This window comes from Antrostomus carolinensis, unplaced genomic scaffold (assembly GCF_000700745.2).
Source record: "Antrostomus carolinensis isolate BGI_N321 unplaced genomic scaffold, ASM70074v2 scaffold15224, whole genome shotgun sequence".
NCBI classification, from domain to species: domain Eukaryota; kingdom Metazoa; phylum Chordata; class Aves; order Caprimulgiformes; family Caprimulgidae; genus Antrostomus; species Antrostomus carolinensis.
This window is the reverse complement of record NW_010310301.1, coordinates 54,647-70,076: the sequence shown is the minus strand read 5'-3', so window position 1 is coordinate 70,076 and position 15,430 is coordinate 54,647. Positions and strand designations below refer to the sequence as shown.

The following is a 15,430-nucleotide window of genomic DNA, read 5'->3' as shown; positions in this document are numbered from 1 at the left end:
CACAGTGCTCGGAGGAGCAGAGGGAAGGTGCTGGCAGGGAGGAGAGGATGGTGAGGGGTATAACGCAGGGATGGGAGCTGGGATTTCACCTCAGCAGCTGCAAGGTGGGTGGCTGCAACAGAGCTGCAGGGCTGAGGAATGTGGCATTGCTGCAGGACTTCCCTGGCTCCAGGCATGTGCCAGGATGAGTGGAGGCAAGTGGTCTCATGGCTGTTCAGCCTGGAAAAGAGAAGGCTCTGGGGACATCTTATAACAGCCTTCCAGTACCTGAAGGGGCTAAAAGAAAGTTGGGGAAGGACTTTTTATAAGGGCAGTTAATGACAAAACAAGGGGAAATGGGTTTAAGCTGAAAGAGGGGAGGTTTAGATTAGATATTAGGAAGAAGTTCTTCACTGTGAGGGTGGTGAGACACTGGAACAGGTTGCCCAGAGAAGCTGTGGCTGCTCCTCCCTGGAAGTGTTCAAGGCCAGGCTGGATGAGGCTTTGAGCAACCTGGTCTAGTGGAAGGTGTCCCTGCTGCTGGCAGGGGGGTTGGAACTGGATGAGCTTTAAGATCCCTTCCAACCCAAACCATTCTATGATTCTATGGCTTGAAAATGCCCATGTCCTTGCCCATGGGAAGGATGTAGGAGTCTGAGGGGTCTGTGGCACTCATAGGGTGGGAGGAGACAATCCAAGGCAGTGGAGCATCGTGTCAGTGCCTGTGCTTGGGTCCCTGGGTGGGATAATGTCTGGTCACCTGCTTTCAGATCACTGAGTGGGGCTGCACCCACCTTGTCTGGCACTCACAGGAGGAGCACCAATCTCCTCCTCGTCTGGCACTCATAGGGTGCATCTTATTGCTCTTGCTGAGAACAAAAGCTGAGACTGAGAAGGGAAACAACAAGTGCTCTCAAGGCTGGCAGGGAGCTGGATGCATTTGCAACCCTTGTGAAATGCCTGTGTGCCACCCACATGTGCAAGCACATGTGTCCCCATGGCAGGGAGAGAAAGCTTTGTCCTTCTGCTGACCAGGCTTTGCATGCATCCTCACAGGGCTGGCACAGCTCAACGTCTCTGAGCATGACTCTCACCCTGGCCAGAGCAGACAAACAAGGGAGAGGTCACCACTTTTTGTGAGACATTGCCACCCTCCCACTCTGCTTCGGAAGCATCTCCAAGAGAAATGCCTTTCTACAAAACCAGCAGCTTTATTAAAACCAGCTATGAACACAGGGGAGGCGGCCAGAGGCGGCAGGCGGAGGCTGCAGAGCTCTCACTGCTTGCTGAAGCAACACCCATGCTAGCCCAGCACTAGCAGGCACCCACATCCAGCTCCAGCAGATCAGAGGCTTACCCCCTCAGTGATCCTCCAGAGATCACTGGTGGAGTGAGGGACCTGTCTGTGTGGGCAGAGGAAGCCAAGATCTTGCCTGCACCAGGACTAACAGTGTCAGCCAAGATGGACAGGCAGCTAAGAGCTGGGCATGAGCTTGGGAGGACCTGATATTTGGGGGGGACACACAAACACAGCCTGGCTTGTGCATGCAGGCAGTGAGGGGTGAAAGGAGAAGATCCCAGTTGTCCTTACAACCTTGAACATTGAATAATGGATGAATCACACACCTCTGTAAAGGAGAATTGGGAAACCAAGCTAATTGTTCTCATGGCAGTGCCTTGGGGGGCAGTGAGATTAGGTTGTCCATCCCCCTCCTCTCTCCTGCAGGTTGGTGTTCTCTGAGGGGGGGTGCAGTGAGGTCACATTCATTTACAGCCTGAATTTCACCTCAGTCCTTTCATCCATCCTACCCACCCCCAGCTCTTCTCCATGAGTACTCTCATCCCCTTTGGCAAATGCAGAAGAGAGGAGTCACGGAGTGGGGAGAGGGAAGCTGCTGAATAAGCTGGAGACCTGGAAGGATTTGCTGGTAGATCAGACTTTTGTTGAGCCAAAGCAAGAGAATAATAAAAACATCTGACAAGCGCACGTCATTTAAAAACCATTTCCTCCTTAACATCAAGCAGACCAGGAGGCCGCTCCAGGGCCAAGAGGCAGCAGAGTCGCTCAGTAAGAGACGGTGCCTGGGGCCAGGCCAGCCAGTCCAGGTTGCCACTAGCCATCCTCCAGCCTGGCGAGCAGCTCCCTGGAGCACTGTGCTGGCATCACGGGGGCTTCTCCTCAGGGTCTGCCTTGGGAGCAGGTTCATAATGCCTCTTGGGCTGGGAGAGGGGAGGTGTCCCAGCAGCAGGGCAGGAGCTCAGCCCGGATTGCTCCATGGCTGAGCCACGGAGTTCGGCTCCGTGCAGGAGCATCCCCAAGGTCAGGACCACCCAGCTTTGTCCAGGCACAGGAGAAGCCTTTCCCCTTACTCTGCCCCTTGTTAGCTTCTTCATTTTGCTTTCCAGAAGTACCTGTGCCTGCAGGTATGTAGGGAGAGTTATTTGTCACCCCATGACACCAGGGACAGACCCCGTTGCTCTTAGGGAGCTCTGACCTCCTCTCTTCTGGGCTTTCAGTTTGCACCAGGGAAGAGAGAAAACACTCTGTGGAAAAGATTTATTGAGAAATGTTGATAAAAGGGATTTTTAACTAAAAAGCTCTCTTGAATACTCCCTTAAAATATATTTAAAAGTTAAATACGAGAAATTCAGTTTTGGGGGGGGCGGTTCTTTGGGCTTCTTTTATTTCATTGGAAGGAGCAGAAAATGTGGGAGGGTTGGAGGGGGATCTGTTTTCTCACAAGTTTTATCTCACTGGGACTGCAGGAAGCAAAAACTAAGGGGAAAAAAGGCAAAAAGGCAAGGGGTAGAGCAGAGGGAGGGAGAAAGGCAGGGCTCTGCAGGGGGGGAGTGGCATTTCCAGCAGAGATGAGCAAGAGTTGACACAACTGCTGGAGCCTCCAGCAAAACCCCTGTTTACCAGTGAGACATGCCTTAGAAACAGCTCCTTCTGCAGATCCAGCGTGAGGGGGAACCAACCACCCCACTGGGAGAGAAAGGCTGAAAACTGGAAGGAGATGGGAGGTTTCTGAGGTGGAGAAGGAGCCTGGGGCTTGGGTGGGTACTCGGGGAGCCCCTGCCCAGGGTGGCTGAGGGACCCCTCTTCTACCCGCAGTGTAGAGGAGGGGTCTGAGCTCATCCTGCTTTGCTTTTGTCAGGATTCAGCCGCCGAGCTGTGGAGCCCACCATGCTGTGCCCATCTCTGAAGACATCTCTCTGGCTCCTCCTCCTCACCAGTGAGTGCTGTGGCTGGGAAGGTGTGTGTAGGATTGGGCTCTACGTGGGGATGCTGCCCTGGGATGCTCACTCCAGGGCAAGGGGGAGGAAAGGGGCAATGCCGTGGGGAGGCACAGGGGTGCACAGCATGCTCCAGGAACATCTGTTCCTCCTGATGACTCAGGTCCATGGGTCATGCTGACCCAACCTTATGGCGTGGTGGATGCTGATGCAGAGCTGGGTGGAAGGAGGAGGAGACCCTTGCAGAGGGAGCACTGCTAGGTGTGCTCAGCCCTTAGCAGACATCTGAGAACCAACATGAGCTGGACATTATGGAGACCTCCACAACTGGAAGGATTTAGTCAGACCTCATTACACAATAACCCCCCACAGCAAGGCAAGGGGGCACCTGGCTGCATCTGGGCTGTTCACAGAGTCCCTGGGGCTGTCCCCAGCTGCCCTGCTACCTGTGGGACACTGGGGAGGAGCACATGTCCCAGCCCCACTGGGACATCTGGGCAAAGGGTGAAGCAAGGAAGCTGAGACACGAGGAGCCATTCAGGAAGACCTTGGCTGTTCTATTGCTTCCAAAGGATTTCCTGCAAGGTTTTGCTTTCATTCCTTTTCCACTTTCTTGTAAACTGACATTGTTTCAGCTTAGTCTGTGTCCTGTCTGGCACTGTCCCTCTGGAAAGGCAGCAAGCAGAGCAGGGAATTGCCTCATCTCCCCTTCCCCCTGCAGCCCATGAAGGGCATGGCCTTTGCAAAGCCTTTGAAGGTGCATCTGAGACCTACATCTGCCTTTACAGACACAGATTTATTTGGGGGTCAGTGCCATATCTATATTGTCAGCTCCTTGGGCCATCTAGACCAGCTCACAGGATGCACAAAAATCAAGAATATGAACAAATATGGGCAACTTTGAACATTGCAAAACCCCATGATGTCTTATTTCCTCTCCAGTAAGGGTTTTAGGAGGTACAGGGAATGAAGGGTGACCCACCAAGGTCTAGGTTGACAGGACATTTCTGTGGACAGCATGTGTTTCACAGTGGTAGCTACGCCAAGAACAACTCCAGGAAGGTTATTTTCAGTGTAAAGGCAAACAAAAAGCATTGGCAGGAGGTCGCGCTCCTGTGTGCTTCTCATTGCATTTCAGGGGAATCTAATTTAGTCTCATCTCTGTCTTCTCCCAGGTCTGCTGGAGGTAACATCCGGGGACAGCGGGCTGCACATCGAACCCAGAGACACTGAGCTTGTCCTCAGCCTCCACAGCACCTTCTCCCTCTTGTGCTACGGGGATGGGGTGCTGGTCTGGGAACGGGAGGGTCAGCCCCTCGCTGCCTCGCTGGAGCACAGGGATGGTGTCTTCATCAGCAATCTCACCCTCAGGAATGTGACAGGCCGTCACACCGGGGAATACGCGTGTACCTACAGCCCTGACCAGGCTCCAGAGCCAGCAGAGAGGAAAGCCCTGTACATCTATGTTCCAGGTAGGGGACAGCATGTCCTTGTCTCTGCTTTTCCACTGGGCTTAGCAACCAGGAGAAAGAGGGCTTTGAATTGTCGTTCTGTCTCCCAAGCACATGGCACCCAAAAATTCTTCCTCCCATTGCAGGAGAGCCCTCAGGGCAGGTCATCTGGCTGTGGCATGTCTCTGGTATGCCAGGTCATGGGAGAGGCCCGTGTGTGGCGTGTTGGAACAAGTGGTGAGGGAGGCAATGGTGCTTGGCAGCAGCATCTGGGTCTCTGTCACTCTCCTGGGAGAGTGTTGGCAAGCCCTCAACATGGAAGCTCTACTTTGCCATGGGCAGTAAGGGAAAAAGCATCCCACCAGTCTGGAGACAATTGAAGCAGTCCTGGAGAAGCACAGAGCATCCCTGGTGCAGCTTCAAGCATCTTTTTGTAACCAGTATTCCTTCTCTCCCACAGATCCCTCCCTAGTCTTCCTCCCCACAATAAACTCTGAAGAGTTCTTCATCTTCATCACGGGCTACACAGAGGCTGTCATCCCATGCCGAGTGACCAACCCACAGATGCAAGTGACCCTCTATGAGAAAAAGGTGGAGAACCCCATCCCAGCTGCTTATGACCCACAACAGGGATTCAAAGGCTTCTTTGAGGATAAGACCTATTTCTGCCGGACAATTGTGGATGACAAGGAGGTGGATTCAGACACCTTCTACGTCTATAGGATCCAGGGTGAGCTGCCATTGTCTTAGCATACCTGTGCACCTGCTGTGGCTGTGTCTTCAGCCCAATGGCAGGGGACAGCAGAGCTCTCCCCCTGTCTCCTTAGTGATGCCCCTGATCAATCTGGAAGGTGGATTTAGTCCCATCTCCACTAGAGAATGGGTTCTGCCAAAGTGTCAGCTCCACCCCTCAGGGAAGAGACTTTCCAGTGGACCAGGATAAATGGGTCTGACTACCCACTCATCCCTTCCTTCAGTATTCATTCCTTTCCTTCTCCTTTCCCACAGTCTCATCTGTAAACGTCTCCATCAGCGCAGTGCAGACCATAGTGCGTCAGGGAGAAAACGTTACCCTGATGTGCACCGTGAGCGGCAATGAGCTAGTCAACTTCAACTGGGACTATCCTCGCAAGCAAGTGAGTGCTCCAGCCCCAGGGGCTCTGGGCAGCACCTCCAGCCTTCACCTAGATGTCCCATGGCAATCACTCATCAATATCCTAGGTGGAGGTGCTTCATAGGAAGCTTCACCCCATGACAGAGTCTGTGGGATGCTGCTGCTGCCACACAGGGAGGCTTGATGGGAAGATCCTTGGATTAAGGCTGTCCGTCTCACTGGCCTCTGATGGGTGCATGTTCCCTGTCCCTGTGGCAGCCAGACTGGGGTCCTCTGCTCCATCCTCCCTCCCTGTGAGCCTGTCTTTACAGCTCCAATGGCAAAACATGATCTTGACTTCTCAGACCCGTGTCTCCTGTCCCCACTGTGCAGGCAGGGAAGGCTGTGGAGCCAGTGACTGATTTCCTGCCCGGATCCACCCACGAGATCCGCTCCATCCTCATCATCCAGAATGCAGAGCTGGAGGACAGTGGGACCTATGTCTGCAACGTCTCTGAGGGCTACCATGAGAAAACAGACAGGAAAGACATCACAGTCCGTGTGATCGGTGCGTTGCTGTCCATGTGCCCAAAGCCAGCAGGCTACCTGGGCATCCAGGCAGGATGCCCCAGAGTGACAGCCTCTTCTCTCTGCACAGCCTCCATCTCTCTCCCCTCCTCACCTCTGCCTTAATTGACCATGGCAAAAAGCCACCCCTCACCCCATGTCACCCCTGCCCACATATTGGCTTCAAACCATGGCTTTTGTCACCCTTTAAGACACTTGAGGGTATGGGTAAGAGCTCTTCTGCACTGTCCAGTGCCAAGGCAATGTGAGGTCATATTGTCACCTCCCTTCTGCATCTGTCCTTCTTTCATGTAATTTGAGGGAACCTGCCCCATCTCCACAAGATAACAGCCTTTTCCCTGCATGCTGACTGTCCCACAAGCTCCTCTGCTCCAGTGTGGCTCTGCACCCACGCTCCCCTCAGACACAAGCCTGAAGCCTTGAGGGAAGGATCTAGAGCTGCTCCACCACTTCTGGGTGTTCAGGGTGTTTCATTCCAGATCCATGTTTACCCAAAGGGCTGGAGAGGGGGTTGTGTCTCTCTCTAATGCCCCTATCCCTCCTGACCCCTCTCAGAGAGTGGCTTTGTGCGCTTCCACACCCGCCTGCCCAGCACGGTGTACGCTGAGGTCCACAAGAGCCGCACCATCCAGGTGGAGGTGGAGGCCTACCCACAGCCCAGCATTGTGTGGATGAAGAACAACAAGACATTGACCATGGAGAGCAGCAGCGAGTTCACCATCACCAGCAAGAACCTGTCAGAAACCAGGTGAGGGGCATCATTGCTCACTAGGGTGCAGGGAAGGGTTAATTCACAAAGCAACCTCCAAATTGCTGGTTGGACATGGTTGGTGGTTGAATGACTTCCTGGGAGCAGATTTTGAGCATGCCTTAGATGGATGGGAGCTGTTTGCCTCTGAGCATCAACAGTCGTCAGGTACCTTCCCACACCCATCTGGGACTGTGTCTCCTCCAGGTACCAGACGGCTCTGGTGCTAGTGCGGGTGAAGCAGGAAGAAGGAGGATTTTACACCATTCGGGCCTCCAATGAGGATGATGAGCAGGAGCTTTCCTTCCATCTGCAGATAAATGGTGAGGATGGGCATGCAGACATGGGGCTGAGGAGTGTGGGGACAGTCTCAGGGGCTGGCTGCACCCTTTGCTACAGGACCTTCAGGCTGAAGCCCTGACTCTTCTGACTACAGCTGCAGAGTGGTTTTGGTTAAAGGAAAAACATTCAAACATGCTCATTTGAAATATCTCACACTTGGTCTCAGAGCAAGGGGAACAGGGAGGCAGTGCAGACACCAGCAGTTTGACCTTCATGCCCTGGCCCAAGGTAGTAGGTGCAGAGATGATTACACAGCACTGATGTCCAAAACTTTTCTCCTGTGCTCTCCAAGCAAGCTAGATGGGGGCAGGTATTCTCCATAACTCCCCCAAACCTTTCTCTTTTTGCTGTTAGCTTTCAAAAATAAAACACAATTGATGTGATGAGTCCTATCTCATTGTCTCCTCGCCCTTAGGTCATGTTAGGGGTACAATGGAATCACGTTCCCTTTCCATCCTGCAGTCAGAAAGGAGGATTAATTCCCATCACTGTCTCTTGGTTTCAGTGCCAGCCAAAGTGGTGGATCTCAAGGAGAACAGCAGCGCCAGCAGTGGGGAGCAGACCGTAACATGTTCTGCTGAAGGCATGCCCCAGCCAGAGATCAGCTGGTCTACTTGCAGCGACATCAAATGGTAAGTGGAGTGATGGAGCCCATGGGAATGGATGGACTCTCACATTTATTAGAATAATAGACTATTACTTTATTGTATTCTGCTGGCCCACACACCCGGGTATCCCATGGTGGCATGTGGTCTCAGCTGCCTCTCAGGTGCCTTTATCCTCCCCTGGATCAGGTGCAGCACCAAAGGGCAGCCCACCCGGCTGCTGGGGAATGAATCCACAGAGATCGGTCTGCAGACCAACGCCACGTACCACGCAGAGCTGCAGGTGTACCGGGTGAACAGCACCCTGCAGCTGCACAGGGTGGACGAGCCCCTGCTCCTGAGATGCACCGTGCAAAACTTCCTGGGCACCAACTCCCAGGACATCACTCTGGTCCCACATGGTGAGTACTGAGGGAAGTGTTTGCGTTAGTGGTGGGGAGTTAGACTTTTCTCTTTGTGTCTCCAGCTTGGAGGTGCTGGGAGCCAGGACTGTCCTCTGATGATTGCAGTCCTCAGAGGCAGGAAACTTGGGTGTTTCTGCCCAAAACTAAACCTCCTTTGGAATGAGCAGGAAAACCTCCTCCAGGAGGAGTCTGGAGCCCTTATGTCCACTGGTCATGGACATCCTCTTCCCACCACTGGCAGGGTCATCCCTCCAGGGAGGCAAGATGAGAGTGCCTGAGCAGGTCCCCAGTGTCTTGTTATTAGCCCACGGGTCACTAGATGGTGCCACGGACTCGAACATCCATGTGCTGAACATCCCAAATGTGAGGAAGGATGGTCTAAGCCCAGCCATATTGCTCCCCCAAGCAAACCAGACCCTCTAGCCACTAACACCCTCCCATGGCCAAACCTCTCCCAAGGCAGCAAGCCCTTCAATAGGCTGTAACAACCCATCACCCCATTATCCCTGGAGTGCTGGCCCTGCAAGTGCCAGGCAGGTCTGCCCAGCAGGAGAGGCCAGTGACTGCTCCCATCCAAGTGGAGAGCTCAGGGTCCATGTCTGGGGGGGAAGGAGGTATGTAGCAGGAGGGGGACAGTGGCTAGAGAAGGGCAGGGGTGCAGGGACCCTTCTGTGCTGCTGTCCCCCCCTTTCCCCAGGGTACTCGGGCCATGCAGAGATGGAGGAGTCTGACTACTGTCCCTGTTATCGTTGTAGCCTTGCCATTCAAGGTGGTCATCATTTCTGTCATCCTGGCCTTGCTGGTCCTCACCGTCATCTCCCTGATCATCCTGATCATCCTGTGGCAGAAGGTAACAGAGGAGAGTGTTCCCAGTCTGGCACGGTGCTGCCCCTATGTTATGGGTGCTTGGAAGAGCAAAGCTATGAGCACCCACTGGCATGGGCTTGATGATGTCCCACCCATGCCAAGGACCATGGGCCTCCATCAGTTTCTGCATGCCCCTGGCATCTGTAGGCTAGACAGGGAATGATGCAATCACTGCAGGGACCAAAGAGTCCCTAACAAAGCCCACCCACATCCCCCATGCCCTCTCTGACCCTCAGCCTCTCAGATCTCTCTTTTCCCTTTGCTCCCCTTTCCAGAAACCTCGTTATGAAATTCGCTGGAAGGTGATTGAGTCAGTCAGCTCCGATGGGCATGAGTACATCTACGTGGATCCCATGCAGCTCCCTTATGACTCCAGCTGGGAGGTGCCCAGGGACAAGCTGGTGTTAGGTAAAGACTCTGCAGATCCCACTGATGGACCTGTGAGGTCCTGGCTGTCTGGGGATGATAACTTTGGGTTTGGGATCTCCAAAAGAGACCAACCCAGAGAAGGCACAAAGATCCCTGGAGCTACAATGTGGTCCTGGGAAGGGGAACCATGTGGGACCTCAGTGGGAGGCCAGCTGCCCCTTTTGGCATGAAGCACTGGGTTATTCCTGGCTATCCTTGTTTGCAGCTGGCAGTTCCCAGCCAGATGGAAACCAGCCCCAACCCCAAACATCATAGCTCACAACCACCTCCATGCCCACCAGGATGACTGTAGCAAGGCTGGTGTGGTTTCAGACACAGGATTTGTCTTTTCCAAGCTTCTCTCCTCACCCCTCCTTGAGGACCATCACCAACTTTGTCTCCTCGCTGTTTCTTTTTAGGACGCACTCTTGGCTCCGGTGCCTTTGGACGTGTGGTGGAGGCAACAGCCCATGGCTTGAGCCATTCGCAGTCTACCATGAAAGTGGCGGTCAAAATGCTCAAGTGTGAGTTGCCTCCACACTGTCCCTTTCCCCCATCCAAAAGCAGCAAGGCCAAACAGTGCCCATGCTCTTGCCTCCTTGCCCTGCCCTTCACACCAGCTCTCCCCAACAGCTACAGCCCGGAGCAGTGAGAAGCAAGCCCTCATGTCCGAGTTGAAGATCATGAGCCACCTGGGACCTCACCTCAACATTGTCAACTTGCTGGGGGCCTGCACCAAAGGAGGTAGCTGAGCCCTGGGCACCTTGTCTCTTCTCCTTCCTGTGCTGGGCTATGCTGAGGAGAACCGTCCTCAGAGAGAATAATTCCTCTTTTCTGGTTCAGAATGATTCACCCTTGCCCTAGGAAAGCCTTGTGGGGCTCTGAAAACCTTCCATTCCAACCTGATTGAAACTGAGGAGGCATGTTTCTGTTAACCCCTACCTTCCCACCCAAACACAAATTTCAAATGTTAAAAATACTTAGTACCAGAAAGGTGGATTCTCCTCCTGACCCTGCCTAGACATCCTGCAATCTGGTGATGTCCCTGTGGGATGAAATTCTCTATCCCAGGGAGCAAGCAGGGCTGAGGTAAGGCTGACGTGGGTGCTCTATCCCACCAGGGCCCATCTATATCATCACTGAGTATTGCCGCTATGGGGACCTGGTGGACTACCTGCACCGTAACAAGCACACCTTCCTGCAGTCCTACGGGGAGAAGGCCCGGAGAGAGGCAGAGGTGTATGGGAACACCGCCAAGGACGACCACGTGCAGAGGTATCTGGAAAGCAAGCACTCTCCTCCTCCCCCCTGGTGCCTACCCCATCCTAGTCCACATTGGTGAGGGAGGCTGGTAATGTGAGTAAGGATATCTACATTTCTACAGTAAAATAAACACTGGCCCAGCACTGAGACACAACTGGATGTTCTGTTACCTTGTGAAACCAGTACATGTGCCAACCAGCCACCTCCGAACAGCTCCTGGCAGATGGGGAGTTAGCAGAGGCAATGTGTGTCCTGGAGGCTGAGTTTGCTCACACACACGCTGCTCCATGCCAGTTGGGAATATTCCCTGGCATCGTTGACTTTATTGGCATAACCATAGCTACACATTGAGTACAGAGACGAAGGGTTTCCCAGCATGTCTTAACCCTTGGAGACCTCAGCTCTGTATTTTCAGGGCATTGCTACTAAGAAGTGCTAGAAGTGCAGTTGCACAAGAGGTGCTGCAAGGAAAGGGAAATGGTCCTTCATCCGGTTGCCAGCTGTAAGGGATGCAGGCACATCAGGGCAGAGAAACACTCCCATGGGAAGTTAGAAAGCAGCATTTCCTTCCAGCACGCCAAAACAATAGTAAAATAGAGCAGTCTTAGGACATCAGCACAGCTGCCCCCTGCACTTTCTGCTTGAAGGCAGCTGAGATCCTCCTAAGCACTAAGCGCAGTCTCCCAAGCCCATGGGGACATCCCCTACAGCCCTGGCCCCATGCAGCAGGTTTCCCTTGCCCAGCACTGGCATGTGAAATGCTTCAAGGTGCTGCTTCCCAGATGCAGTTGTTGCTCACTCAAGGGTGCAGATGTTTGCTGGTCCAGCCTGGGAAGGTTTAGCTGTGGACAGAGGGTTGTGTCCTGCCTGCTCAGTTTAGCCGTCTCCAGGTCAGTCCTGGCCAGCTTGGAAATGTGCACAGCCAAGGTGGAGGGTTTTTCCTGCCCACTTTGGCTTGTGTCTCATGCTGTCCTGCCCTGTGGGCACCTGTGGAGCTGCATGGACCCAGCTCCTCTTCCTGTCTTCCCAGTGCCAAGCTCATGTGCTGAGCCAAGCCTGTGTTCTGCCATGCAAGATGAGCATGAGAAGTTTCAGCCTGTGAGCAAGAACACTTGGAGACCTGCAGGGGAATATGGCAGGGCTTTTTAAAGCTAGTGCTGAGGACACTTGATCTGCTAGGTGGTGGAAGCAGGTCTCCAGTGCCATTTACACTTCTCTGCATGCATGATGCAGGGCTTTTTTCCCTGCTGTGTGGGACATCTCAGTGCTGGGGCTGAGGGTTCAGGAATTGCAGTCCTACAAATCATTGCTCCCATCCCCTGCGTCTCCTCCTTTCCTCTGGATATGAACAGTCTCTTTGCTTCCTCCCATAGTCACCTCTCCTTGTCTGTTGAGAGCGATGGGGGCTACATGGACATGAGCAAGGACGACTCCTTGGATTACGTGCCCATGTCTGACATGAAGGGTGAAGTCAAGTATGCTGACATTGAGTCCTCTAACTATGGCACTCCATACGAGCTGGACAGCTATTCCCCATCAGGTAACAGCTCAGCCACAGTGGGAGGGAGAGGTGTTTGCACTATGGGCTCTGGATGCCTTTTCCTGTAGAGATGAATGGTCCATATTGCAAAGGTCACCTTTGAGACAAGCCCAGCAGTGGTGGCAGATGCCCATGTAATGGGAGCTCCCAGCTCTGTCCCTTTGTTGCTGGAGGCAGAGCAATCCCCAGTGGGTCCTTCCACTGGCAGGCAGCTCACGAGTGTGCTGAGTGATGCCAACATCCATCTCTGTTTGCCCTCCAGCTCCTGAAAGAACAGACCGGGTGACGCTGATAAACGAATCTCCGCTCCTCAGCTACATGGACTTGGTGGGCTTCAGCTTCCAGGTGGCCAATGGGATGGAGTTCCTGGCTTCCAAAAACGTACGTATGCCAGCTGATTCATGGTGCCTGCAGTGGTGGAGGCCAACAATGCTATGCCGTGTCCTGTGATCAGCTTCCACTCACTGTCCCTCTGTCCATGCCAACCTCCTCATGGGAGAAGTGGCCGTGCAATTGAAGGGCTGCTGACCACTTCTCTTTGGAAACACAGCCCTGGGGATCAGCATGACTACATTTGCATGTGACAGCTAACCCTGGCTTAGATTGAGCTTGAGACCTCAAATTCCCTGACTCTGAGCTCATCCCAAGCCATGTACAGCATAGCTGCGGTGGTGTATCATCTCCATTTACCAGGATGACCAGTGATAACCTCCCTGTGCTAAAGCACAAGGCACTCTGCAGCAGAGCTACTACTCTCCACGGACACCACTATTGCACCACATGTTCTGAGCCCCCCAGGCTTCATCAGAAGTGCTTGTTTAGTGGAAATTCAGCCACCACAGAGCACTAGGCTCTAGGATTTCCTAAGGTCTGGCTTAGCCCAGGGCAGGCAGTAATGTAGTTGGAGCATGTGAACATCACAAAGGGCAGGGCTAAAATAAGGGGTAGGGATGGATCAATGACATGTGGAGAGAAATTCCTGGCTCTCTGCCTCCAGCCTGACAGTCTGATCTCCAAAAGTGCATGGTCAGTGCTCCCCCATGGAGCACAGAGGAGGAGTTCCCAGCTTCCCACAGTCACGCTTTATGGTGGCGTAATATCAGTGTGTTTGCTAGTAGTGCCTGGCAGGGTCTTGAGCAAACCTCGAGGTTGTTCATATGGAAAACATCCAACACGCTGGCAAACCAGGAAGCACAAGCTAGGCTGGAGTAACTCTGATGTCTTCAGACTGATGGGTTGGATTGTCCAAAGAGAGATGGAGACATCCCCTCCTTGCCAGCCCACCAGCCCCCTTGGTTGGTCAGGACCTGGCAGTCCCCTCTCTGATGGGTTGTTCAAGTTGCTCTTGCCAGATTTGTATGGTTGCTGCTGTCATGGGGGCAGCAGTCCAGGTGAGCAGCAAAAATGTGGTAGCTCTGCTAATGGCTTTGAGCCATGGTTGTCCCTAGAGGTGGAGGAGATAACTCAAATGATGTGAGGAGACTCCTGTCCCCAAAGCTAGTGCCACTGGCTAGTGCCGGAGCTGGGCTTCTTCCTCACAGTGACAGTGCCATGCCTTCCCCCTGTAGTGTGTGCATCGTGACCTGGCTGCCAGGAACGTCCTCATCTGCGAGGGGAAGCTGGTGAAGATCTGTGACTTTGGCCTGGCAAGAGACATCATGAGGGATTCCAACTATATCTCCAAAGGCAGTGTGAGTACCAGGAGCCGTGCAAGTCCCTTCTTCCTGGGGCTGTGAGCCTGGGGACCCCCTGTATGTTCCCCTTGTGAGTCATCTGTCCATCAGTGTGCCCAAGGGTGGTAACAGGGCAAGACTCCCAGGAGATGGTGTCAATCACCAGCTATCCTGCACCTGATGTGCTCTGCATGCTTTGGAGTAGCACAATTGCATGTCCATATCTCCAGACTCTTACAGAAGAACCTGGGTAGCAGAAACAAAACTCAGGCTTGTCCCTGGTGCAGCTCATCACTGGCAGCAGTGCTGGATCCCTTCCCTGCATGGTGCTGAGTCCGGTCCTGAGCTGCAGCAGGCAGGTTAGGCAGCTTGGCAGTGTTGCAGTGAGTCACTGGCCACTCTGGGAAGAGGTTCACAGACTTCTGCTCTAACCACTAGACCACAGGGTAAGAGGAAGTGTTTTCCTGCGAGTAGCTGCTTTCCAGAAAGACATCTCCAATCTTTCGAGGCAGGAGAGGATGAAGCTGTAATTGAGCTTCCCTAGAACCTCCCCTGAGACTTCAACAGCAGCATGTCCACTCCAGCCCTGGGGCATTTGGGAATGCACCAAGCAAACCCCAAGCAAAGCAGGTCATGTAATTCCCAGAGAAACTGAGGCTGGGGGAACTGGGAGTGGGGCCAGGCCCCTCAAACCCCAATCCTTATCTACTCTATGAACTACTTAACTTCTCTCGTGCTTTCTCCTGTTTGCATGGGATGGCAGACAGGCACTCAGTGCCTGAGCAAGGAGTCCCTCCTGCAGAGGGGCTGAGGTTTTCCAGTCCAGCCTTGGCATAGCTGTTTTTCCTTCCACAACGGGAAATGAAACTGGGCCCCTTTGCAGTCCTTCCTGGAGATTATTTTGGTTTTCATTGCGCAAGCGAATCCCAGGAACAGCACAGCCAGTTCTGCGTGCAAGCTGGTCAAGTGAGGCTCCTTTTCTTGTATCAGTCTGAGTAAGAGCAGGAAAAAAGCTGGATGTGTCCTTCGGCTCTTTTCTGGTCATTCCATAGTCCTCTCCAGCCTGGTCTCAGGTTTTCAAAGTCCAGATAGGCCTGGACTCCCTTCAGGAGTGCCGTGGTCACATTGTGCAAGCCAATGGAGTCCCCAAGAACTAGGGAGGAGAGGATGCACATGGTGACAGCTCATGATAGCAGACTGCGATGGAAATGGCTGTAGCACACCCACTCTTT

The 15,430-nt window shown here is 53.4% G+C and overlaps 1 protein-coding gene across 1 annotated transcript in view; it reads left to right on the top strand.

The window, feature by feature from the left end:
- Window positions 1-3,166: 3,166 nt before the first annotated feature.
- The window catches only part of PDGFRB (platelet derived growth factor receptor beta), a 15,012-nt gene continuing 2,748 nt past the window's right edge, over window positions 3,167-15,430 (top strand). Inside the window, exons 1-17 of the mRNA XM_010166384.1 lie at window positions 3,167-3,215; window positions 4,392-4,688; window positions 5,128-5,397; window positions 5,676-5,803; window positions 6,154-6,328; window positions 6,904-7,096; window positions 7,304-7,419; window positions 7,944-8,070; window positions 8,233-8,444; window positions 9,203-9,297; window positions 9,590-9,722; window positions 10,142-10,246; window positions 10,356-10,466; window positions 10,844-10,997; window positions 12,359-12,525; window positions 12,788-12,906; window positions 14,094-14,216. Of these exons, the coding sequence (XP_010164686.1) occupies window positions 3,167-3,215; window positions 4,392-4,688; window positions 5,128-5,397; window positions 5,676-5,803; window positions 6,154-6,328; window positions 6,904-7,096; window positions 7,304-7,419; window positions 7,944-8,070; window positions 8,233-8,444; window positions 9,203-9,297; window positions 9,590-9,722; window positions 10,142-10,246; window positions 10,356-10,466; window positions 10,844-10,997; window positions 12,359-12,525; window positions 12,788-12,906; window positions 14,094-14,216 (2,574 nt within the window). The remainder of the gene's footprint in view (window positions 3,216-4,391; window positions 4,689-5,127; window positions 5,398-5,675; window positions 5,804-6,153; window positions 6,329-6,903; window positions 7,097-7,303; window positions 7,420-7,943; window positions 8,071-8,232; window positions 8,445-9,202; window positions 9,298-9,589; window positions 9,723-10,141; window positions 10,247-10,355; window positions 10,467-10,843; window positions 10,998-12,358; window positions 12,526-12,787; window positions 12,907-14,093; window positions 14,217-15,430) is intronic.